Consider the following 27491-nt stretch of genomic DNA (forward strand, 5'->3'; position numbering starts at 1 on the left):
AAGTCAAAGGTCCGTGGTTCGATTTCCTAATTTGGGGGATTTTTGCATCACGGAAATTAACGTAAATATCCCTACCGTTAATGAGGCTGGTTATGAATAAATTGCAACGCTATTCAGTGCAGAATGTTAAAAAGGGGATTCCCCACATGCACTAAAAATTTCAAAGAGACAATGTTACTTTTAAGCTGTAAAACTTTATTTTACTCAGTGTTTTTTAACTTTAGTTTCTTGTTTCGTAAATACCTCATTAAGATTTCAAAAGAGGAAAGGAATGAAGGAACATTAGACCACTTTTTTCGAATAACGACGTTTAAACTTAAAAAAGAATGTTATGAGCTGAAACACAACTTCAAGCTTACAAAGTAACAGATTTCAATACATATCTATGGAAAGTGTCGAGTCTAATAATAGCATCAAGTACTAAAGCTTTACATGTCATATTCATTCCAATTATGTCAGTGTTTGGAAGAATGAACTAATACTGTTTTTTACCATAAAAATATGACGTTAAAAATTCAGAGGCCAAATAATTTGACAGTAGGGTAGTCCTTCATCAAAGAAAACAAAAGGCATTGATTGCTATTCGTTACCCACTATTAGTGTATTCATAATATACAAATTATTTGGTTTTAGAAATCCCAGTTCAGACGAATGTTAATGCTCATTTGAAAAAGGCCAGATTGGCGCCCATACGATGCCACTCCACGTGATGTCACAGATGTTATACGAGTAGTCAGGAGTTTTATATCGTCTGAGATTACCAATGCATGAATGAGGCACAGAGATCAGGGAAACATTTCTTAATAATCACCTATTAAAATTGGCTGTGGTCGGAAAGTTTCCTTCGTTTGATCGGGTATTAATTATCCTTATTTAAGCCAACTGCTACCTGCTAGAAGCCTGAATCGTATCGGCACTCATAGCCTCGCACCAAGGTGGCCTCACACGGCGGCAGCGGCGGCGGCAGGAACCAGAATGACGTCACTCGGGTTTTTCCCAGCATTCAAACTTAGCCGTCGCGTTTTTGCGCGCTTGAAAATTTTCACTTTTCACTTAATCGCGAAAAATAGATATCGTCATTTGAATACCCAAAAGCGTTAAATACGTACTCTAGGAGTAATAGCATTTCCATTTTGGCAATAAAAAATGATAGGAAACCTCCCTATTCTCATAAATCAAATCAGATGTTCAACATTATTTAAGCGGAAACAGAAGCGGCATTTGTGGATAGAAAAGCAAAACGAATGGAAAACTAAACAAAATAAAGAGTTTAATATGAGAAAATGGCTGGATTTGATTGGCCCGTCAGACTCGAACGTAAGATTGGATGAACGGGTAAAATCAGTTCATTTCACTAAACCAAACCTAAATTTCTCAATTTTAGCAATCAATTAGGCAATTTTAATATTTTCATATTTTGTACCTTTAAATATTATTGAAATTAGATATAAATAATGATTTTAATCAACTTCACAATAAAAAGGATTATCCGCCAAAGGCTCCTGTAGTTGTCGAACAATGTTAGTTACCTAGCTACATAACTATAAAATGATGGGAAACTCAATTTGAAAAGGATGATAAATAAGTTGATCATTTGCTTATCAGCCTATAAGAATAAGCGGCTGCATTCTACATGGCGAAAGACTGACGAAACTGAAAGAAAAACAAAATAACAACGAAATTCGCTAGACGCTAGGTGGTAAAAACAGACATTCAAAATTAATTCCATAGAGAAATATTACATTACGATGGAGTTTTTTAATGGAAATAAACCGTAAAATAATAATTGAAATCTCTCTTCGGGATATAAAACATAGACTTTGGTGATTCGAGCATGGTCTCATGGCATTGAAAGCCAATTTTCTGTCCAGTAAATAGACGGTAAGCTCTTCAGGGAAGACACTAGGGTGATAAAGGATTCCTCGCATGGAATCCCTCCAACAGTTCGGAAAAGCTCTTCTGACAACACGATACGGAGGTGATAACTCAATTAGGTCCTCGAAGGCACTATAGCGTAATTTCCTACTTTAAAGTAAATATAGTTAAATGATAGGCTATGGGTTGCGCAGATCACAGGAATCTGTAATGTCTCCTGCTTTTATTGGAGGTTGGTTGTAATTTTTTCATAAATTTATGATAAAAAAATAATCTTCAACCATCGTCTGATGCTCACATTGTCATCAGCGCAATGATGGTTATAAAAACCGATACGCTGGTTAAATAAATGTCTGTAAGTTATTTATTTAAAATAATAAGACAAAGCTCCGACAAAAAGACAGTAAACTAATGATGAAAAAAGTTTAGCTATGGATAAAATCTTAAAAACCTCTGAAACCACCTAAAATATTTAAAAAAATCACGTATAAGTGAACCCATATGTTTTACCCCTGCTGCTAGCCACCAAAGGTATCCACACAAGAATTGGTAAATTCATTTAAAATCGGATAATAATTAAGTTGGTGCATTCGCATGGCCAGACACACGAATTCAGTGACTCAAAAAACAAAATAGTTACGAAATATAACTGAAGGAAAAACGAAACAATAACTAAAGTAGTGAGTCACATAGTAATACTAGCAGAAATTTGAAATGTATCGAACTGAGGGCAGTTAAGTCACCAGGAAGTTGATTCGTTGAAATAAACCGTAAAATGATAATTAAAATCGAGATGCGTACAATTGAATGCCATTATTATACATAAAGCGGTAAACACGACGCAAAGTAAATTGTAAAAACTAAATTCACTTAAAATACTATAATTTGTAAAAAAAACAGTAGATTTAATTAAAATACATTAAAGTGGAAATTGACCTATGGTAAATTTTACTGTTATCTACAGATATGGACATGGGGTAAACCTATGCCAAGTTTTGTGCAAGGAAAAATTTCTCAGCATAAGAATGTGAAACTATCCCAACTTTCACTGCCCAAATATTATCACATTTTGATGAATGGCGATCGAGAATAGACTAAGTTTGTTTTGATGCATGCTAACATATAATCAGTGACTTTAACTTTAAAAGAATTGATTAGGGTACAGGGGTATGGGAAAATAAATTAAACGATGGAGATAACGAAAGGAAATCAATTTGAGTAATATATGGCTAAATAAAATAATACATTCATGTAGCTAGCACTAAAAGGCAGCTTAAACACAAGGTGTTTCGCAGGGAAAGGAACATTTGCTTCGCTGTTTAAAAAAATGCCACATATATAAGTGCTTTTATCAATAGATATATTATAAAATAACAGTCAAAATGACTGAAACTTTTACAAATCAAATTAATTATTTACATTTATTGAATCATTTATTCAGTTAAAATAACATGATATTTGGAAGCCTTTTGTGAATCTAATTGCAAAAAATTAATTTCTTGCATCATGTTTTTTGAGTTACAGAGCTTGAGTAGCAAAGGACAAATGGAGTATCAAAGAGTGGAGTAACAAAGTAGTAAATTGTTTTTTTTTATGGGACCATTAATTTTCACAAGATAAGGTATGTCAGATTTACTGATTTTATTACCCTAATTGTCGCACATTAACTACCAACAACGACATAAGAGTGTGATAAACACCAACAATGTTTTAATGTGATCACTTCTCGATACGATACGTTCTCCATTACAAATGTATTGAGTCTAAAAACCTTGCAGATTTTACATTGATATTATCCATTTTATTAAACCTGTGTATAAAATTTGGAAATAACATATCCAAGTAAAATTATGACTCCTATTCAAGTTATAATGTATTTAACAGATAAACTGTGAATAGTATAGGTAGAAGTGTAAAAGATAGCTGTAACGAATAAACAAACATGTATATCTAAATAAAATCGTAAGTATACGTTTTGAACAGCTATTAATCAACCAAACGTACACAAATTCTGATATTAGTGCACATTGCAAGCAATTAATTAGAAATACACAAGAATAGATGATAAATATAGGTGCACACTAAATAAAATGTTCCGACACAATACTTACATAAAAGCAAAATAAAATCATGAAAATTTATCAAAAATCTACGTAGCCTTTTTAGCACTAGTGTTGATAGAACGTAATATTATAACTTAGGCACAACTTTTCTCATGGAGATGAACCGTTCAAAGTGAGAAATTGATCACATAAGCAAGAATACATTAATCATAATGTTAAAATTGGTAATCATTTATTCATGACAAACTTCAAATAACATATATATACTCCCCATTGAAACTCCCTGAACTATCTATGCATAGAGAACTTGCATACCAACAATATTTCATAATTTGTATACAAAATTTGCCTTAGGGATTGAAGATTTTGATTGCATCTATTCATATTTACACGAATCCAAATTTTAAATGAGTTGAAATTTAGAAATATATTTTTATCAAGGAATTCCTCATTATAACTAAGTTATAAGTTAAAATATATAAGTTAATAATATATAAGTTAACTAAGTATAAAAGTTGAAATCGAAAAAATTAGACACTCGTCATACTATATCGTCTTTTATGTGGAGAAATAACAAATTATTTGCGGATCATTAAGACGCGTAATGAATTCCCAAAAATATTTTTAACAGGTATAATTAAACGTTTTAGTGCTGATATAAAAAGTATTTCACAAGGCATACTATAAACTAAAAAATCAAAAACGAATTGTTCGTAAGATATACTGCAACGCTCAACATGCATTAAAATTGCGAAATATTTATTCTGAAAATACAACTTAGATCACTTCTAGCCATAGTATTCGAAGTATATTACTCCGAGTGTGAGTGTGAACTTGAATGTGAGGTGTGATACGTTTACTTGGATATGTTATTCCTAAATTTAATAAACAGTTCTAATGGAAATCACAGAAGTTATCATATCAAAACATGTTCAGGTGTTGTAGGCCGTTTGTAGTTGCTTGGCAACGATCAGAATATTGAATCAATGAATCTGAGGGAGATAATTAGTACTGTATGAATTAAATATTTCCACAACAAGTTACATAGTTACCTTTGCTATTCAAATCAAGATTCTAGTAGTTAATTCAAGGTGTGATACTTTTATTTGAATTTGTTATTCCCAAATTTTATACACAGTTCAAATGGAAAAGAAACAACAAGGACTATGGGGCATACAAAAAGAACAAAAGCATTGTACCTTCCCCATTGAAACTCCTTGCGTACTATATATTGCATAGAAAGATAAAATGTGAAACCACATCACTGTGGACTAATAATAACGCTATGAGAAATAGAGGCGTGTTGAGGAATTTCCAACGGCTTACCGCTTAGGCCTCCGACGGATTCCGGCGTTCTTGGGGGCCGGCGCGACCCCCTCCTTCTCCGGCAGCCCGCGAGGCATGGGAACGGTCCATCGCCCGGGTCACGGGACACGCGTGTCCGAGCCGATTATGTATTCGGGGTGGAACACCGGGTAGAAACACAATGTGGAGGGACCGACAGGAGAAACAATGACCAATGGGGCGGGAGTAATTAGGTGGCTGTTAACTAGCGGATACACACTCTCGGTAGATAGGGTTAACAACCGGACGATACCCCCTATTTTTTTAAAAAACAAGCGAAATAAAAATGATGGTAGATTTTTTTACGTACACGTGAGAAAAATCACCACTTAAAATTTGGTCATGTAGCCGTTTCCCACGGCCAATCCCTCGAACGGGCAGAGGCCGGGGATGGCTCGTCTCTCTGAGTGGGGAAAACACACACGGAAAAATCGTTTCGTCGCACAATCTGTAAGACTCCTTTTCCTGCTCGCTACTACTGTCTCGACCAAGGCCGTGACACGAGTGGCGGCTGGAGGAACACAGCTGACGGCCAGGGATCAGGTCGACGGCAGCGCCTCTAGCGGCGGAGGGGAGAGGGCATAGCAGCCGCATCGGTTAAGGGTATTGATCGGGAGGGGTGTCAGACCCCTTCCCTCGTCTTACCCCTCCACCCTCTATCCACCCCTCCCTCCAGCCCCTTCCTCATACCCCATCCCACCGACAGGAGAAAGGGGTGACGGGGTAGTGGGGTGAAGCATTTTGTCATCATCACAAACACAACTTGTGAATTTTTCAGCGTGATCACTATGTTGAAATAAAAAAAAAATCCCTGATTTCCATGTTTTATTTTGTTTTCCAGGGTACCTGGTCCCATACAAGGGAGGGTTAGGCTAAATACTGCCCATGGGGTAGGTATCACTGCCCACAGGAATACCTGCCGAGTCATTACAATGCTTTCAACTATGTCGAAATAAAAAAATCCCTGATTTCCAATTTTCCAAGGGAATTAGCTTTGTTTTCCATGGTGCTGTGCAGGCCCGTGCTGGGCCGCCGGGACACCGGGTCGCAACCCGGTGCGCCCTCCGGCATGGAAATCTTTGGCGACCTCCTGTTCTGAGACTGACAAATGTTACAGTCAAAATATCAACATTGAGCAGTTAGCATGATTTCAATGATGTCTCATTTAACAGCATAATTAGCGACGTCTTGAGTAAACTAAATAAATTTAAAATCTAAAAATAATTAAAATCAACACATTTCAATCTGGTAATTTTCAATTTTATCTCAAGAGGGTAGGGATTGAAATTTCAAAATTTATTTATTTATCATATCCCACACCCCACAACTCCCGGTAGTCCTACACCTGCATAGTGCCGGTGTTCTCTGTCCATGACCGTCTACCGCCCGGAGAAGGGGTCCAGCACTGGCCTGGTGCTGTGCATTCTCAAGAGGTTTTGGCTGAATACTGCCCATGGGGTAGTCATCAATGACCACAGAAATAGCAGCTAAATCATTACAATACTGTGAGTTATATCATGAGGCGATAGCAACTTATCCACGGACGTAGGTTTCCCGAATTACGAGGGTAAACTTAAAAGTAAGGTCTTCAAAGCAGGGATGGCAAGTGAAACTAAACGAAAATATTTCGTTTCCTTCCGGAGGGGAACGAAAATGCGTTCCTAGATTTAATTTCGTTCCTGAACAAAATTAAAATCACCAAGGAGTTTAGTTTCGACCCGGGACGAAACTTTACTCCCGGGAATGAAACTATATTAATCGAAACTCCGCTGCTCAGAGTTAAGCTTCGATCCCAGAAGTTGAGTGGAATAGATAGAATAAGAGAGAATAGTTTCGACCCATTGCGTTTGACATACGTGTAGAGAGGTTAAAGCATTCAGCTCAAAAATTGAATGGCCAGTTTACGTTCACCGTTCTTCTGTTAGCTGGTAAAAATATGAGTGCCCCAAGCATCTAATGGCGGTAAGCCGAACCTCTACTTCATTCAACCATACATCGTACACGGTGTGTGGGTTGAAACTAAACTGTTTCTGGACTGAAACTAAACTGGACCGTTCCCATGCCTCGCGGGCTGCCGGAGAAGGAGGGGGTCGCGCCGGCCCCCAAGAACGCCGGAATCCGTAGGAGGCCTAAGCGGTAAGCCGTTGGAAATTCCTCAACACGCCTCTATTTCTCATAGGTTCGAAGGTGAAGCACGTGGTCGTCCTTCCGGTGCGAAACATTATCTACGTTTCGTTTTGTCCCATAGTTTTAGTTTAGTTTCGACCCGAAGTAGTTTTGACTCCGATTTCGTTTCGACCCTGAGTTTATCTCCCTGAGTTCAAATCCATATCGTTTCGTTCCTACGGCAACGAAACTATTGACATTTTACTAGTTTTGATTTACGTTTAGTTTCTATTACCATCCCTGCTTCATATTCGTTGCGTCCCCGCATGAAGCACTTGGTGCAATCCGTGTTCCTTGGTTCCCCCACTACAACTCTAGACCGCCGCGATGCACTGCCAGCCGCTCATTGTTGGCATAGCAGCCATCTCCATTGAGCTCCCCCTCACGTCTCCGTCCACGCGCGAAATTCGGTCTGTCTTACAATTTTTGACCGGGAAAAAGTGACACCTATCAAAACTAATCGCCAATCGGTTGAAGTTTACCGTGAAAATGTATGGATGCTAAAGACGTTAGTGGATGGTGCATCAAGTTCCTTTCCGGCCACGCAAACATCCAATGCCAGGTGGGAGCCCAAACAGCTCGCCAAAGACCACTAGAGGCAGAGCGTGGAAAGTGTGGAAGAAGTTGTGCGCCGTTTTGAAGAGGAAGAAGATGATTTTTTGGTTCTATCACCCAGTGATTCCACATTATGCTGGCTCTAAAGAAACACATAGGAGGGGTGAAGTTCGCGGCGGACGACGAGGTGCATGAGATGGTCAGTGGATACGAAACCCTAGGGCGGGCTCGCGTGGCTACTCTCCTGGGCCGAAGTCTGAAGCTATAAGCTTATCACCTCTGCACCGCAGAATGGGGAGGACAAGGCAGGAAAAAGGAAAGAGGCGCCGCCGCGATGGGAGCCCCGACGACGCCTTCTGGGACAGGTTGTAAGAGAAGGGAAGAGGAATCCCGCACCGTCATAGAGGCGGACGGGTCCTACTATTAGCGAAAACATAATTTAACGTTTCTACAAAAAAGAAAGATTTTCCTATGAGAAAGGAAAATTCTACGATTTTTCCTAGACGCATGAGGAGGTCAGCGCCTATCTTGGCAACGCGGACGAAAGCTGGTATGACGATGGGATTCAAAAGTTAATCGTGTCATTGAGGAAAGTCATCGAGCGCCAAGGTGACTTCATCAAAAAATAGCTGAAACCATAAAATTTCCAGCGATATAACCAATAATTTAAATAAATGTCTCATTTAATGACAAAAACATTGAAGACCTTACTTTCAAGTTTACTCTCGTAGATGAGGTTCAGCAAAAGCCCACACATTCTATTTAAATTCATTTAAAACAGTAACACATATGAAAAAACATAATAGTTATGACCAAATTCACCGGCTTCGGTAGCGATGGGCTTAAGTCCTCGCCTGCCAAACCGTAGGTCGGGGGTTCGAATCCTTCCTGGGTAGGTGGTCCAGGGCATGGATGTTTGTGTTGTGTTTTGTTAATCCTTCATTATAAAGGCCTTTTTGTGCTGTTTATGGGGCTGTTGGAAATAAATAAAAGTAAACAAGTATCCTAACATCTATTTTCTACCCTCGTTAATATCTTTGCCAAAAGAATATGCCTAAATATTCTCAACATTACAAAGAATTAAACACCATCAAAATATCCTATATAAAGACTGCCGAGACCTGGAACCAGTACACTAACAGATCTGCTACATATTTTCCTAACAATTAATAGAAACTTTTTGGAAGATGAATTTTGTTGTACTTATCAAAAATCAATTTTTCCATATCGCTCGCCGAATCTCCTGAGTAATCTCCTGAATAATGAAGTTTCTCGGTGTGCATATTTGGCGAACCCCAATGATCCAGGCATTAAGGCAAGAAAATAATATGAATGAAAATGGCGAACAAAGAGAATCAGAACAAAGAATACGTTCACACGTGAACGCAATTCGAGGCATGGTTGGCAACCGTTGCTATGGGCCGGTTGAAAGCTAGACGCAATTCTATCTTTTCGTAACAGGCAGCTCGTTAACCACGGTTGACGCTGATTGGCTAGAGAAGCCCACCGAAACTGGCAAAAGGTAACATATATATCATGATAAGCCCTAACGAAACGGAAAAAAACTAAATACAATAAGCAACGATTTTTTTTCAATTCCCAATAATACAAACGGGTGGAATATCCTTATGCAGCATGATAGAAAAGTTCCTTATTCTTAATTGCCTTCTGCCTTATAATTATTCGTCATGCAAATGGGCGAGAGTCTTTAACATATAAGTGAACCAATGGAAGTGTGACTGTCGTTGTCATCTCTCTGTATTATGAACTTAAAATGAATTGCTCTTAAACGGCGCGCAATAATTCCCAGCAAGGAAGTGCAGGATATAAAAATGGAGAAAGTGCATAGAAATGCAGCCACCCATGTGCTAGGAAAGCACAAGAATACGGAGTGTTGTGAAAATGATCACTAGACTAGGATGGAATAGCTTAAATCATAGGAGGAAATGGACCTGGCCATGTGAGAAGTACTAAATAGTTAACGGGAAAAGAGCTTGGGAAAATCTAGGGAATAAATATTAAAGCCAAAATTTGTTGGAAAAAATTATCATCGGTCTATGATATAGTGCCGCTCACAAATGCTCAATTTAAAGAGGTTTCGCACATAAGTAACACAGTACTGGAACTACGTACCAGAAAAGCCTCGTGAATCCATACTAAGAGCGTAAATATATTTAAGAATAGGTTGATTAAGGATATTGCCACAATTAGACTGTATGGTATTGTTGACGAGGGAAAATATGTATATTGTCATGATTCCAACTGCCCACTTGGGCCATAGGGGCAATTGCTGACTTGTAACATTTTCAAAATGAAAACAGCAATCTGGGCGGGGATTTCAGTCTTTCAATCGGGTGCGTCTCCAGGCGGCGGATCGGGGAACGCTCGTTAGATATACAGTGAAGGTGAGAAATAAAATACCACTCTTATACCGAAATGGTACCCGAAATCCAGGCACTTCTGTTCCCACATTGGGCAAAAACCCGGTCAGTGTCAGTCTCCAAGTCAGAAATTTAAGCAAATATATCTGTCCGTAACATAATATAGCCCTACAAAACGTCCAAAAGAGTCACCCAATACCTACGCTGGCTACAGCGACTGAAAGTGCTTCTCAGAATCCTATTTTACCTGAGATCATCCAAGCTGGCCAAGAACGTTTATACATGAAATCGAAAAAAGGCGTTTACGGCCTTATCGTGCGCGTCTATCCCCAAAACAAAAAATGGCATATTAAATGAGAGAAAATCGTTAATAATATTCAATATTGCCAACATTTCTACTTAGACCATCATAGTGCCAAAATTGTGTATGACACAGCTCCTTCCAGTCATGTCTGATTACGCCAAAATACTTATATCCTGAGATGAGTATAAAATATAAATAATAATATACATTATTTTTGACAACTTCCATATTGAAAGATAGTCCCTCGTCATAGAATAATGACAAAAGAACACTGGTGAACTTGATTTTTATCCGTATGCTTTGGAAAAACCTTTTTAAAAACACGAAGTAAAATAAAGTTAATAATAAAAACAATGATAATTATAATGTTTTTTCCATGAATATTACGAAATAAACTTTTTTTTGAGAGTTTAATTCCAACTTCATTTTCTTCTGCCATTATTCAAGCTCACAGCGACGGCCCATGCAGAGCAAGCAAAAGTAAGCAAAATGCAGCCAATGGAAGAGTGGGTTGTCGTTGTAATTTCGCTTGATTATGAATGGTGGCGCTCCGAAACGGCGCGCATTAATACCTCGCAAGAGATTTCGGGATTTCCGAGGCGGAAGAATTTTTAAGGGTCGTCATCGTCGTCAACGGCTGCAAAATGCACGCGGAAGAACTTTGCCGTGGAGATAGAAGGAGCATCAGCAATTTTCCCCGAACAGAAGAGCGACGTCTTGCGCTCTTCATTCTTTTCTCACCAGCAAGTGGATTTGCTTACGGAGCGCAAAATTGGAGCGCGACCCCTCCTTCGTCATTTTATGCCGGAATTTTAATATTTTATATCTTTAGTATTCAAGTAGAACTCAGAGTGGTGCATTGTTAAATCACTTTATGTACTTTGAAAAAATAATATTTCTCTTAATCGTTCATCAAAGCATGCTGAAAATTAAGTATATAAGCATATATCGATCTTCAAATATTAAAAATTAACAACGTATAATCACATAATATGTCTAAAAAATCGACTTATACGTGGTGATAAGTTTCCGCAAGGGAAATATAATTTTTCCTGACTGAATTCTTCCCTTACATTTTTGTCGCAATCAGGTTCATCGTAATACTATTTAAGGGTATTCTACTGCGTGGAATGAACTCATATTAATCTACGTATCGTTCCTCCTGCTGGGAACGTCGTCAGGAGACTGAAAAATATGTGCCTCTAGACAGACTTTTGAAATCCCAACCATTGTTGTATTGGATTTAAATTAATAATAAAATCATATACTGGGTGTCACATTTATCTTGACCACCCGAAATAACTTTTTGTCCAGATGCAAATTCAAAAATGTGTCAAGCAAATGTTCATAAGCCGTCAGGGGGGCATTAATCAGCATGACGGCCTTCCTTGTAGCTATGTTATTTACAAAGATATGAACAGCGGTATGTCTTTTTTAAATGGCACCCTAGTCGTGGACGCGGTTGTGGTCCCGGGCTCAAAGTGACTTTTGTGTTATGTTTTGACTTGCTTGTTATTTGTTTACTGCTAACTCTAGTAAGTGGACGAGTTTCTTATGTTTTCATAACGTTGTGTTTATGTTAATGATCCACGGTGCTACAATTTTGAATAAGTCTTTACGAGAGAAATGAATTTCCGAATAAAAAATATAGGGTGCCATTTAAAAAAGACATACCGCTGTTCATATATTTGTAAATAAGAAAGCTACAAGGAAGGCGATCATGCTGAATAATGTCCCCCTGACGGCTATTGAACATATGCTTGACACATTTTTGAATATACATCTAGACAAAAAGTTATTTCGGGTGATGAAGATGATTGGGACACCCTGTATATAGCATTCGAATCTACAGAACAAGAAGTTCTACAAGAATTGGTTGTCACGCTCAAATTTTGGGGGAAGTACCTTTTTTCTTTTCAAGTGATAACCTTTTTCTGGCCAAGTTTCGCAGTCAGTTCCAAAGAGGCAGAGAAAACACCATTCATGTATGATTTGTGGTACAATGTGATGAAAATGCATACAAATTGATTAACTTGGCAATAAATGCCGTTATTAATTTAACAATGCAAGCATAAAATCCACACACGCGCAACAGAAAGTTTGATTTTTACCTCGATTGATGCTGTCTATGATATCAAAAAATTTTCGATTCAATGCGCGTTAAGCATTTACTTTAAAAGAGGAAGTCATAGTTATACCTCTTTTGGAAGATGTATCCCTCCCAATCTAACGATTTTTGATGTAATATTAATTATTTAAAAGATCACTCTATCATGCTGTGAAAATTCCGGCGGGGGCAGAGAATTTTACAGAATGCCAGTTTCCTTCTTGAGTGAAATGTGGAGGACATTTAAAGCGCAACACTCCGTCCGTCGGATGGGAAGTTAAGTCGTGGTCCCCTTGGCACCTTTCGTGAAGAGAAGGCTAATGACGACGCCGGGTTTCTCTCCACCTTTCCTCACCTACCCTTCCCTCATGATGACCTCGGCTATCGGTCACCTCGTACAAATACCATTAACATTTTCTTGAATCCCAAATGTAAAAATTGTACCTCGTTATTATCCCTGGGATCAATCATTAAATTTATGATCCATAATATTGTTGCAGTGCTCTTGATAACCTGAAATTTTCAGGACAAGAACATTTAATCAACAAGCAAAATCTAACACACAGCATTTCCTCCGACCACGCCATCTGTTGAGAGAAGACTAAGGTCCTTTGTCACATAGAAACATTTTGGGAAAGACTGGCAAGGGAGGCCATTGAAATTCGTCTCAACACCACCATGAACCGTGACACTGGCTACACTCTGAGCGCCTCATGGAAACCAGTGCTGAGGAGCATTCGTGAGGAACGAGGAAAAAGGCAGGAAGCTCTCGACCAATCACGCAACACCTGCCCCGGTTGATACCGCCGTCATCCATATGTAAGGAGGACGATTTTCAAGACTCGACATGCCCTGAAGACGATGGACAACTCGCCCATCGAAACGTCGGCCGAGATGGAGTTGGAGAACCTGACCCGGTGGAAATCCCGTGTAACCTTCCACAATTCTATGCGCCGGGAAAGCCTACGATCATTCTTCAAGCAACACCTAAGTCGGCCTCGGTAATGGTGAGGTAGAGTCATCGCCTTCCCAACGAAGGTCGCGGGTTCAAGCTCCCATAAATAGATCGGTGGTCCCTATCCAAGAAATGGGTGTTAGCGCTGCGTATTGTTAGCGTTGTAAAGGACGTCATGTAATGATTATAATGAAACTTGAAATAAATAAATAAAAAGTCACAGCATTGATAAAACACGAGCTTGGGAGAGGAGGTGAATCGTCTTCTTCATGGAAAAGATCGCAGAATCAGGATAATGCGGGGTTTACTTGGTAATGAGGGTAGGTATATGATATGCCGAAATCTGAGAAAGACGCAGGGATCATTTCCTAGTAACGACGCAAAGAGAATACAATGGGCTTACGTGATGAAAGAAGACGAATATGAAATTGAGAAATAAATCCTGGTGGGAAAATAAATATGCCAAAAATTCCCCAAATCCCGGATACTTCTAATCCCATTCATTTGAATCTTCTTTAGCAAGTATTTCATGAGGATAATTCAGGCAATAATGTCGATTCCAGGCTCTATTCTATGAGAGAAGCACAAGAAGTAGTGATAACAGAATTGGGAAGGCTAATGAGAGATATTAGGAGATGGGAATGAAAGATATTGGAAAGAAGATAAAATTACTATTTTCCTTGCAATAACAATTCAGTAATAGCAAATGAACCTAAAAACCAGAAATAACATACGTGTGTGTAAAAGTAACGCTTATGAATTAGCCAAAAGAGATGAAAAACATTATTTCTCTTAAATTATATAATCACTTCGAACACCCCTTACTAGGGAGAGAGCAATAATAAACCTATACGAGAAAATTACTAGCTGGCTGAAAGTGTTGGTAGGTTAGTTCTTTTTTATCCCAATTCCTATGCCCCAAGCCCGCAAAAAATCTTTTTCTTTTCAAAAGACTTTTGACCCTCTTATTCGGCTATGCCCTTTTTACCAGCGTTTCGGCGTATTTATGCACCTTCATCAGGGCTATAAATAGATATGAGTAGATAATTTTGTGCATAATTCGTAAGGAGAGTATTAATTAACCACGTAGTAGATAGTAATTAATATATTAGATATATTATGAACTCATCTTCATTCATAGCCCTCATTAAGAATGTTTAATACACCGAGATGTTGACAAAAATTTGCATTTAACATTTTCCAAAACCAATGCTCCAAGTCGATGAATAAAATAACATTTAACTTTTAATCTGTAAATTTTATGTGACTTTTCCGACTCTACTCCAGTTAACAAACGGCCAATTAGCACACACATACACCCTGGCACGTGTGTTGAATCGAGGGGACTAATTATTGCAGCCCTTCCTCTCTCCGGGATTTCGCTGCCAATTTTCGCGACCGCACGGCGACCTTATGACCTTCCTGCACTGCCCTCCCTCCACCAGTGACCTCTCTCGCGCCGCCGCGTCGCAGACGGGCATGCACGGCTCGTGCAACCACGTGCAGTCTCCCCCTTCCTTCAAACCCTCCTCCTCAGTAATTGCCTCGTCTGGCGGGGTAGGTTAGCCCGGGTTCCACCTGTCCGGGGCACTGCCCTATCCCATCCCGGAGTACGCGCTGCATTGCGAAGTATGGAGGTAATAGGGTGGTTTCATCCATCAAAGAAAACGAAATGCATTGATTGCGATTCCTTACCCACCTTTAGTGCATATATAATATACAAATTATTTGGCTTTAGAAATCCCAGTTTAGACGAATGGCAATGGTCAATTTTATCAGCATTTGAAAAAGGCCAGATGTGCGCCCATGCGATGCCACTCCACGTGACGTCACAGGGACCTAGTTTCTATACGAGTAGATAGGAGTTTTACATCGTCTGAGGGTACCAATGCATGCATGAGGCACAGAGCTCAGGGAAACATGTCTTAATTATCACCTATTAAAACTGGCTAAGTTCGGAAAGTTTTCTTCGTTTGATAAGGCATCCTTATTTAAGCCAAGCGCTACCAGCTAGCAGGGTACTATGCTACTTGCTAGCATCGTGCGTCGTATCAACGCTCAAAGCCTCGCCCCAAGGTCACCTCACTTGCGGCAGCGGACTAATTTTATTAATTATATTTATAATGTGGACCAATTATGGAAAACTACGAAGACTTACTGGAAGACTACGAATTATATAATTAATAAAATTGGTCCACAATGAATAAAATGAATTTAAAAAATAGTCAATAATGATTAAAATTAGTCCACAATAGGGTGGTTTCTAATTATTTTTCTACTGCCTGAATCGAAAGATTATTACTCCTGGAGTACGCATTTCACGCTCTTAGATTTTTGAATGACGATTTCTATTTTTCGCGATTAAACGAAAAGTGAAAATTTTCAAGCGCGCGAAAACGCGACGGCTAAGTAAGATTGCTGGGAAAAACCCCTGTGACGTATTTCTGGTTCCCGCTTCCGCAAGTGAGGTGACCTTGGGTCGAGGCTTTGAGCGCTGATACGACGCAGGATGCTAGCAGGTAGCTGAGTACTATGCTAGCTGGTAGCGCTTGGCTTTATAAAGGATTATTAATACCTTATCAAACGAAGGAAACTTTCCGAGCTTAGGTAATTTTAATGGGTGATTTTTAAGAGATATTTCTCTTAGCTCTGTGCCTCATGCATGCATTGGTAATGTCAGAGAATGTGAAACTCCGGACTACTCGTATAAAACTAGGTCCCTGTGACGTCACCTGGAGTGGAATCACATGGGCGCCAATCTGGCCTTTTTCAAATGAGGTTAAAATTGACCATTGCCATTCGTCTAAACTGGGATTTCTATAAGCAAATAATTTGTACATAATGAATACAGTAATGGTGGGTAAGGAATCGCAATCAATGCCTTTCGTTTTCTTTGATGAAGGAAACTACCCTATAGTGGATTAATATGAATACATATACTACGAGATAGATGAGGCAAGTTTTTGGCTTCCTTCATCTGCATTGGAAGTCTATCGGCCACGGCGGCGGTGGGGTAAGTCCTCGCCTGCGAAACCGAACGTCGCGATTTCGAGTCTCCCCAGGGTTAGTTGCCCCTACCCAGCGTATGTTGTGTTAGTTACCGTCCAGCATTGTATATCGTGGAATTCCCTTCATTGAAAAGGCCTTAAAAGCACTGTTTTTGGAGTTGTGTACGCGGCCAACGAATGAAAAAATAATGCGATGGCCAGACTCGCAAACAGAAATTTACTTTAGGGGTACCTTGGGTTGACTGATGAATTGTGGTCAATTCGCACACAACGGGAAAAATCGATTTCATTAAATCAGCAATGCTTCCCTTCGTGTGAAAATTCATCGTTGATTATTGAGAGTCAATATTAAAAATGTGGCTATTTTGAAAATTGGAGGGTCAGAGGATAGGTGCCCCCAGCCTCGTGGCATCCTCAGCATATGTATGGCTTGTAGTCGCTACAATGGAAATAATTTCGGGGGGCAGAGGGGTGTGGAGGTGAAAAGCCTCCAAAACCTCTCCCCTGGCTTCATGTCCGGCTAGGGCTAGTCTGCAAATGCATTCATACATATATAACAGCATGTTTGAATATTAAATATACATTATACGGAAAGGCGAATATAAATTCACAGCTATAAATGAACGGCTATTGTGAATCCATTAACTGCTCCTATCCAGTATCGCGCTCATTAAAAAAAATATCCACTTCCTCAGCCATAACTATACGGTGATAATTTTTAAAATAGGATGTGGCTGGATTTCATTTTAGTTAAGTTAAAAAAAAGTAGTTTTGGAAATAATATCCTTAGTGCTTCAGTGTTCGCAAAGTACTCTCCGCAAAAGAAAGCGTATTTTATTGGATCAAAATACATGCTTTCACGAGTTAAATGACAATACTTGTGTTGTTATTCCTGTCCAAATTTGAAAATTATCCTGTCAAAAACTTATTTTGAGTGGAAAATTTACCGTTCATTTATAAATTAGAATACCATGATATTTCAATAAATATATTGTTACAGTGGCCTTAAATGCACAGTTTTCAGGAGGGCTAAAAAATAATTAATAAATTCGAGGTTTAGGCACGCAGCCAAAAAGTTGTTTCGAGGGGAGTTTGGGTGTAATTATGCAGGTTGCCTACACAGATGCATTGCTGTTAATTCGCATGCATCAGGAAACTGTAGATTTCATTAAAATCAGCAAAACACTTCCTTATAATAATGCTAAAAGCTACGTTCATCGCTTATTATTGAAAATATGAAAAGTGGCTATATCGAAAATTGGAATGTCAGAGAATCGATGCTCTCAGCTAGTGGTATACTTAGCAGATGTATCACTTCTAGTCGTAACAATGGAAAATATTTTGGACGCGGGAAAAGGAGTACTGAAGCCCCCAAACTCCTCCCCTGACTATACGCCTCGTGAAAGCTACTTTACAAATGCATTCATAGCATGAATGAACATGAAATATTCATATGTACGGAGTTTCTATTAAAAGAAGTGAAATAAAGGAAGCATCGTAATAAACTAAGGGAAGTGTCATAAGTTATTCAGGATAATGTTGGCAATGTAAGGAGTGTCATATTCAGGAGTATTTGCGATGTATGTCTCATTTTAATTTGTGAAATAAAAGTGTACGTTTCAAGGTATATGGAGAAAGATTTTAACATTCTCCATTTTTTTAATTCACTTACTGGTGATTAAGGTGAACATAACCAAATCTAGGTTATAAATGAACGGCTATTATGATTCAAACATCTGCCTGCGATATTATACTCATTAATTATTATCAAAGTATTAACTTCATTGGCCGAAAAAATATGTCGATAATAATAATATAATAAGATATCCTTATGTTTCATCATCTTTAAGTTATTCAAGGCAGTTTCGGAAATCATTTCTTAGGTTTTCGCGAAGAAATCATAACAGAAAATTTCACATTTTAATTGCGCTAAAAATGATATTATAATTGAAAAGACAATGCTTATTATCTTCATTCCTGACCAAATTTCAAAACATGTTTCGAGTGGTAACTTAAACGTTCAGTTAAAAATTGGATGGTACAATGTTATAGTAAAGTTAACGTTGAAAGAAATTTAGCATACAGCTATATGAATCTCAAGAAATTGAAAATTACATTTTACCAAAGAGCTAACTACAATGACAAATGCAATCAAGGGTGTTTAGGATGATTTTATTAAAATGATAATTTATTTCAAATTTTCTCAGCGGCTTAAATATCTTTCTCGCGATGGAAAAACTGGTGATTGGGCATGGAAAATAGCAAGCTTGGAGTTTTTGGTCTAGGCAAGCAGCTTAGATTATTCCCGTCGGGGAGGTTGATAAATGTAAATTAAATGAGTCTCAATGAATGATAAAATAGACTATGAAGAAGCAAAGCTACCTTACCCTTAGTCCTCTATTCCACAATACTGCATTAAAGACTTGTATCCGATATCCTTCTGCCAGCGTTCCCAAGTATTCAACCTAATAAGACAATTTTAGTTTCACTGTGTGCATTAGATAAGCTTGAATGAATATTTATTTTTTTAAATTACCTATTTCTATATTCCTCAGAATTATATCCGATGAAGTCGTATCTAAAATTAGCTAAATTTGTTTGTCAGTATCACTTTTGAGCCTGAAAATCTGCTGTGGTTTGAAAAAGACGACGGTAAAACAACTTAACAGCTTAAAACATCATCTATTGTCTTCAAGTAGGGCAAATCTCATTAGATTACTGCAACTTGTGGCCAGAACTAGCTTGGATGAAATACTAACCTTATGTATTCTTATGAGCCAAAGCTGCAATTATAATGGAAATTCAAAAAGTGATTAAAAAATTAATTTAAAAAATTTCGGATTCTCAACTCTGGCACTTGATTACCAACGGAAATCAGGCAAAAAGATGAATTAAATTCTGTGCGAATGAATACATTTTATAGATATACTAGTAGCGTTTGGTACTAGTTGGAATTAGTATACTGAGTAGTAATACTGGAGATTGAAATAAAAAATTTAATTTTCGCCTTTATTTTGAATGGGCCATCCAGACTTAAGCTACATAATTGCTTCTGGTTCGGAATAAATTTATTGAATCCACGCCTGCGAAAACGATAAAAAAAGTCAAATATATCACTCGCGAGGAATATAGTTAGATTAAAAAAAACATCCAAAATTATTTGTGCTAGTATATGTATTTTTTGTATGCGTTTTTCCGCAATAAGTTCCTTTCCTGACAAATAAATTAGTTCTTTCCGAATAAATGTCATAAAATTTTATAGCAAAATAAATAATCATGCATTCAAATTTTAATTTCATTGATACTTATGCATTCTGATATTCATTTTTTTATGAAATTATACGCTCATTTTCTCGATACGCTGTCATTGTCGTATACGGTCGATCCACGTAACTTAAGATCCATACCAGGCCACATTTGATAAATACGATGAATGCATTCACTAGGTTAGTTTTACACTGTTTGAGAAGAATTTTAATATGCCCTATACGCCAAATAAAAGTACTCGTTCGGACCTCACTTCCTCAGTAAATGGTTTTGATACAAACCTCTGGGTTATTATTATTATTATTAATTATAATATATTAATATTAATAATCGGTATTATATTTTCAAATTTTACTTCGCGACACATCTAGTTATTTTCAACCATATTCTTGAGTATAAACATTTAAGATACCGTAGATTAATGGTAGGTAAATGGATTATCACCACTATGATCACTAATGAGAGCGCGCAAATTTCTAAATGGGGTAATTCTTTAAAGGCCACTGAGTATTTAAAGACTGCTTTTGACGCAAAGCTAATGAAAATTAATTTCAAACGATTCCTATTCTTTTACGGCACATTATGGGATAAGAGTTTTCAACCTAACCACACATGTTTGGGTAATAAAGAGGTGTTTCTTCAGTAACAAATTGTTACTTGGTACATACGAGGAAGTGCATCGGCTCACTTTTGTTTCAAATTTATTACCGTATCACTATAAATAAGAGTTCTTTCTCTCCTCAGGACATAGAGAATTTATTCCATGGGATAAGCCCCGCAATGCCCTACTAGTTCAGTCAACAGCCTAGAGATGGAAATTAATTGCCTCATTTTGCAGTAGCACAGAGGTAGTAGGACAGTATTTGTAGTTAAAGGAGTACTGAAAATGCACAGACTTCCTCTGTATGATAAAAGAGGCATTTTTCAATGTAATTATCTTTTTACGGAGCAGGTATATGTAATGGAAACTAGTGTGATAAATCCAGCAAGCAGAAACATGGCTAGAGATTTACTCAGCGGTACTCTGGATGAAAGCGGTTATCCTACTATAGTAATTTTGTATATTTTCTTAAAGCAGCGATTGAATTATTTTTCAGACCACAACTAACAATTTATTATGCTTCTCCCTCTCCCTCCTTTTAAGAGTTAGCATACAAAATTGTGAACTCCTGTGTTCTTTTTCTTACACCGTTAAAATCAACAGCAATTTTTGTCATTGTTTCCTTCATGGCAACTGCGATATTAACCCATTACCGGCCGAGTAAAGAAATACTTGAAAATGTATATATTTTTTTCCTTTTACCTAAAAACATGCTAAATCAGGCGAATTGAAAACATGGGCCTTCAAAAAAATTTGCTTATGGTAAAAAATAAATGTAACGTTTTCGCAACTTTTAGTTTTTACCAGACCCCAAGACGCTTAAAAAATAGACAAGATTTTTAATACGGCTATCATTTCATTTTGTTAAAAGTTTTACGTTGAAACAATTTTTAATGAACCATTGTTGTAGTCGAATAAACACAGAAACGTTGGCTATAACTTGTTTGCATAATATTTGTTGGCCTAAACTCCAGGAAATATTTTAACATGTATTAAATAAGAAGAAAAAAATAATCATATAGAGAAATATATCATGAAAAGCGGCCTCCCGAGGATAAGTCCATGACTCGAACTCAGGAGGGGTCCGCGGGGGGCTTTGCCCCCGAATCCAATTGTCGAAACACACCACCTTAGTTTAAAGGATTAAAGGACGTTTGTACATTGTGAGTAAGAATTTGAAATGACACATATTGTAATGAAAAGTAATAAAATGTCGATTGGAGCAAGAAATTCTCACCGGTTTTCGCAGACGAGTGGGAGTGACTCCATGCTCCGTCCCAGTCTTCCGCTGGCAGGCCTCCCCAGGATGAGTGCGTCCTGCGGCACGGCCGTACCGACGCTCAGACGCAGCATCTCCCGCGCCAGCATCTCCGCCGCACCCTTCTGCACCCGCTTCCCAGAGGCCCAGACGGGTGCGAGTCGGCGGCGCGGAGTCGGAGGAGTCGGAGGCATGGTGAGTGGACGGTTGGGCCTCTGGGTAGCCCTCTCCTCCGAACCCACGCGACGCCACTGCAACTGCGGCGGGACTGCAAGACAACACAATGGGTAAAGGTCATTCATCATCATCATCACTGGTCAACAATACTAGGATTGGTTTGACACAGCTCTCCACTCAATTCTCCTATCAGCTATTCTTTTCACTCCTACGTATTTCTACTCTTTCACATCCTTGTATGATCTTAGATTTTCCCGGCGTATCAGTTGCAGAAAAGTTTCTCGGGTTTTCCACCGGTTGATGTCGTCCATGCCTCCCGACGTTTCGATCCGTGACTTGCTGATCATCCTCAGGGGAACTTCCGAAATCAATCAACAAATCAAAATCTTCCGAATTTCGGAAGATCCCCTGAGGATGATGAGCAAGTCGCGGACCGAAACGTCGGGAGACATGGACGACATCAACCGGTGGAAAACCCGAGAAACTTTTCTGAAACTTTCACATCCTTGTTTACCTGTCCCATATATTTTGTTCGAAGACTTCCTTTATCGCTCTTGCCATCCACTTGTCCCTCGACGATTGTCTTAATCAGGCCATCATGTCTCAAGACGTGGCCTATAAGGTTGTTCCGTTTTCTTATTAAGGTTTTAATTATTAAGGTTTTTAGGATTCTCTTCTCTCCGTCTCTACTTAGGACTTTCTCATTACTATATAATACATCAAGGTTACTACATACGTAAAAAATTAGCAATAAATTATCCCTATGGAGCCCTTAGCTTAAGATTACAGTACGCGTGCATGCTCAAATACGGCGTTCATAAAAAAATTCATAGCAGAGAAGCAGATGAAATTATCGCGAAAATTAGCTTAGAGTTAGGTCGACTTTTTTATTCCCATACTACTGAAAACAGAACATTGGTCTTTTACACCGGGGTTTATTCAACAAGATAACAATTACACGGGCACGAACAGAGGCGTAGCCAGGAATTTCGTTCGGGGGGGAGAAAGGGGGGAGAGGTCGAAAACCGTGGGGAAAATAAAAAAAAACAGTAATACTTCTTGTAATCGAAAAAAATTCATTTATTAAAACCCATAAACGCCCAGCGAACTTTTTGGGTCTGAGGATCCATGTTAGTACGACGGAATGCCATTTCATACATGCAGTCAAATAATCAGCAACTGGTTTCATCATTACCTGGCACTCAGAGACAACATTGTATCTATAATATCTACTTTTTTGCATTTAATACAGTGATTTGAGTGATGGGACCCACTTGGGCGGTAATGGGAAAAATATTTAATAAATTCATGATTTTTCAATATTTTTGTTTCTTATATGAAGGAAAATAATTGTGTTTTATATTTCGGAGGGGGTACGGACTCCCCGGAACCACCCCCCTCCCCGGCTACCCCACTAGGCACGAACAACCATGCCCTGGATACGGGAAATCTACCAAGGAAGGGCTTGAACCCGTGACCTCTTGTTTGACAGCGGAGGACTCGCCGCCTCCAAGGCGGTCGATTTTGATCCGTCGGAAAAGTTAGCGTGAATTTTTTAAACTCGCAGTGTCGTAGTCATTTTTTCCATGCGATGAGCACCCGTATTTTGTTAGTGCTAACCGTGATCGTGGAACAAGGACCTCAGAACGAAAAATATTGTAGGCATAATATACAATTGAAAACTCAAATTCAACACGTTTTAAGGGGCAGTTTGCTTTTATATCGCTGCTGAAGAATGGTAAATGACGCCCATTCCATGCTAATGTTTTTCTATAATCGTCCCGTAGATTTGAAGTTAATTTTTTTGTTATCCTGATTTATATTCATAGCCAAATTTTTCTATATACCGGCCTAATGGTCAACCATATGAGCGCTAGGTGGGCCTACAAACGACTCTTTTTCGGGATCAAATTTACACTACGTGGGAAGTTTTGCTGCTTTTATCAGTCAATTTCTTTCAACATTATAATAATATTAAGATAATATTAGCCGTCCGAGACCTAAAGATAAAACGTTTGCAAAATTCAGGTTATGGAGTAAAACTCACCGCACCGAAGCCAAATTTCGGCAACAGCCAAGATAAATATAAATTTCAGTATTATATTTACAAAGCTTAAAGTTTACCTAAATAATTTCATGGTTTGATGATGCGTGAGAATGATATCACTTAACATTTTGACTTTTGGAAGCCGGATTTTCGGTAGATGACATAAAAAAATACAATACGGTGACCATAAATATTTCTTCATAGGCAGCAGGTGCAGGTGACTTTATTGGCAGATTATCATTATTTTTAAAAGTCCAAAAAATGCTTGATGTCCTGATCCTGCCGAATCGCGTTTGAAAATTAAAGCCTCATTCTATCGAACATTTTCCAATACACGCCTCCATGCTCAGTATTTTCCAAAAAAAAATCTTAGGAATAATAAAATTAATCATTAAGTATCCACATTCATCCGTATCAATTAGAATTCAAATATTTCATCATTGAGTAGATCATGGGGCAATAAGCCCAATCGAATCTTACGGTAATCTAAGGTAAATCTTCGATTAATCTATTGAATTTTTTATTCAAATAAAGAGAAACAAAAGCAATCTTTGTTAATTCTATTGCCCATGTCAACCAAATTTTTGCCGCATACGAACTGCCTGAGAGTTGAAAGCGAAATATCTATAGGTTAGTTTAGAGAAGAAGGAAGGGTGTACACAAACGACCTCGTGGAGAGTTCGCTAAAATCAGCTATCCTAGAGGTTTACACATCCTTGTCAAGAAGTCGATGGTCCTGATAAGTGAAGCTTGAGAACAAATTGCTTTGGTTCTTCTAAAGTTACGCATACTCGGTATCTTTAAGAGCAGATCGCAGTTTTATCATCAAACTGGAACGGGAGAGAGGCTATGAAGATCAAACGAGCGGAAAGATTCGTCCAAGTTTGAAGCCGTTGCGAGGAATATTCACGGAAAATCTGTAGGCAATGTTCCCTCAAATGGAATAACTTCTATGGGGAACTTTCAAGAGCTATATATACGCGTCTCGAAATCGATCGCTTTTGCGGTTACTCGCCTAGAACTGTGCTAGGAGATGATTAGGTGTAAATCACAAAAGGATAGCCATGCATCAAGATACGATGTCTAGCTGAGGTATACATTTCAGCAAAGCTGGTTCTGATGACAAGATGTAATGCAACCATGAGATTTGCCGTACTGAAAGACAATATAATTTTACCGTCTAATTCATTTCAACACACAAACCCGAATATGATACTGAGTAACGAAAGAAGCAAATTTTAGCGAATGTCGATCAGAGATTTAATTTCGACCATGAGGTACTGAGGAATCAATCAGCAAGCTATGTTATAGAAAATGAATTTTACTTCAAGCCTATCCTTTATACAAAGAATATGATAATGAATTAAACAAAAAATCAATAAGGAATTCAAATTTATTTTTTGCAGAAGTTAAACTTTCACAAGAAAAAATTAAATGCCAGCGAACTATATACAAAACTAGTCATTCAAATTTGTTAAGGTGGTAAATCAACAATGATCCCATTCTTTTACTAAGTATGGAGAGAATTAAACGTGGGCTAGTAAAATTTTTATTTAGTTTTCTCATTTTTTTATTTTGCAAGTAGAACATTTTTTTTCTTTCATATTATTATTATTTTTTAATATGATTTTTTGTGAAATTTTGAACAAATAGTGCAGTGAAAAATTAACTAGTACTACAAGAAGGAAAGACATAGGAAAGACTCATAGACGAGTTATTTGTTGAGGCAGTTTGTATGTTTTTGGAATTGATGGATCATAATTCCATATGTGTGTTAATACAAAAATACACCCTTAAACCTTTAAAGTTCAAGGGACATAAATGTCCCTAATTTTTTAAATCCTCTCAAAATTAAATTAGAAGGTTTATGATAGTAAAAATTGTCTCTGTTTAAAAATAGGCTATTGGCTTCTAGTTTAAAATTCTTTTAGTGATATCCTTTAGATATTGTAGTTTCCACATTGTTAAGAACTTTCACATGAAATGCTGTATATGAAGTAGAAATTTGATATTTTTTAACAATTGGGTAGTTTCCTTCATCAAAGAAAACGAAATGCATTGATTGCGATTCCTTACCCACCATTAGTGTATTCATAATATACAAATTATTTGGTTTTAGAAATCCCAGTGAAGACGAATGGCAACGGTCAATTTTAACCTCATTTGAAAAAGGCCAGATTGGCGCCCATGTGATTCCATTCCACGTGACGTAACAGGGACCTAGTTTCTATACGAGTAGATAGGAGTTTTACATTGTCTGAGATTACCAAAGCATGCATGAGGCACAGAGCTCAGGGAAACATCTCTTAATAATCACACATTAAAAATACCTAAGTTCGCTAAGTTTCCTTCGCTTGTTAGGGGATTATTATAGTCCTTATTATAGTATAGTCCTTATTTAAGCCAAGCGCTACCTGCTAGCAGAGTACTAAGGTACCTGCTAGCAGCCTGCGTCGTATCAGCGCTCAAGCCTCACCCCAAGGTCACCTCACAAGGCGGCATGGGGAACCAGAAATACGTCACACGGTCTTTTTCTCTTCATTCCTACTTAGCCGTTGCGTTTCCGCGCGCTTGAAAATTTTCACTTTTCGCTTAGTCGCGAAAAATAAATATCGTCATTCAAAAATATAAAAGTGTAAAATTCGTACTTCAGGAGTAATAATCTTTCGATTTAGGCAATAGAAAAATAATAGGAAACCACCGTATTCAATGAGAAAGTTAACTATAAGGGGACTTACGGTTTGTCCTTGTGAATATAGCCTGTGGAATAAGTACGAAAACCTCAGCAATTGTGCCTAAATTTTCACAAAATTAGTGTTTTCATAACATGGGACACACGTGTCTCTGTGTACCATAAGGGAGCGAGGATTTGTATCATTTCATGTCCAAGACTGTATCTGAGAAACTACTAGGGATATCGCTTTCATATAAATATTTTTTTGGATTCTACGCATTAATATTAGCCTAAAAACGTAATTTTTATGCAATCTTATGGCAGCAATCTTTATGGAGCATAAATGGTTAAATAACTCCAAATCAAGGTCAGACGAACCTGATAGCAGTGATATGTGCATTTCATTTGATTGCCATCACGATGACCTATTTGGCGGAACTCGAATAGCGGCTCTGCATTAACTCTGTAAACTTCAAAAGGATTTTTTTATCCGCTCCAGTCTCGACACACTGGGCCAAACGTCTACCACAACATCATCCCCACGCGAATGAGAATCTAGAAAGTCTCATATTTTCCACCACACCGCTTGGTGTCGCTCGATAAGAAGGGACATTCATTCCGGCTTCCTTTTCCTCTTTGTCGCTCGCGGAACGCCCAGATATGTTGAAGTGGGACACAAGTTAAAAGCAGTGACGGCTTCCAGATGAAA

General features: G+C 38.1%; 1 protein-coding gene across 5 annotated transcripts in view; it reads right to left on the reverse strand.

Moving 5' to 3' along the window:
- LOC124167167 (GRAM domain-containing protein 2B-like) overlaps nt 1-27491 on the reverse strand; it is a 648383-nt gene that overhangs the window by 567090 nt on the left and 53802 nt on the right. For 3 of the 5 annotated variants that reach the window (XM_046544977.1, XM_046544974.1, XM_046544976.1), the window contains exon 2: nt 21864-22152. In XM_046544977.1, coding sequence (XP_046400933.1) covers nt 21864-22152 — 289 coding nt within the window. Of the gene's footprint in view, nt 1-5264; nt 5788-21863; nt 22153-27491 lie in introns of those variants that run through there. The other 2 variants (XM_046544979.1, XM_046544980.1) reach the window with 2 other exon arrangements.

Source organism: Ischnura elegans, chromosome 10 (assembly GCF_921293095.1).
Source record: "Ischnura elegans chromosome 10, ioIscEleg1.1, whole genome shotgun sequence".
Lineage (NCBI taxonomy): Eukaryota > Metazoa > Arthropoda > Insecta > Odonata > Coenagrionidae > Ischnura > Ischnura elegans.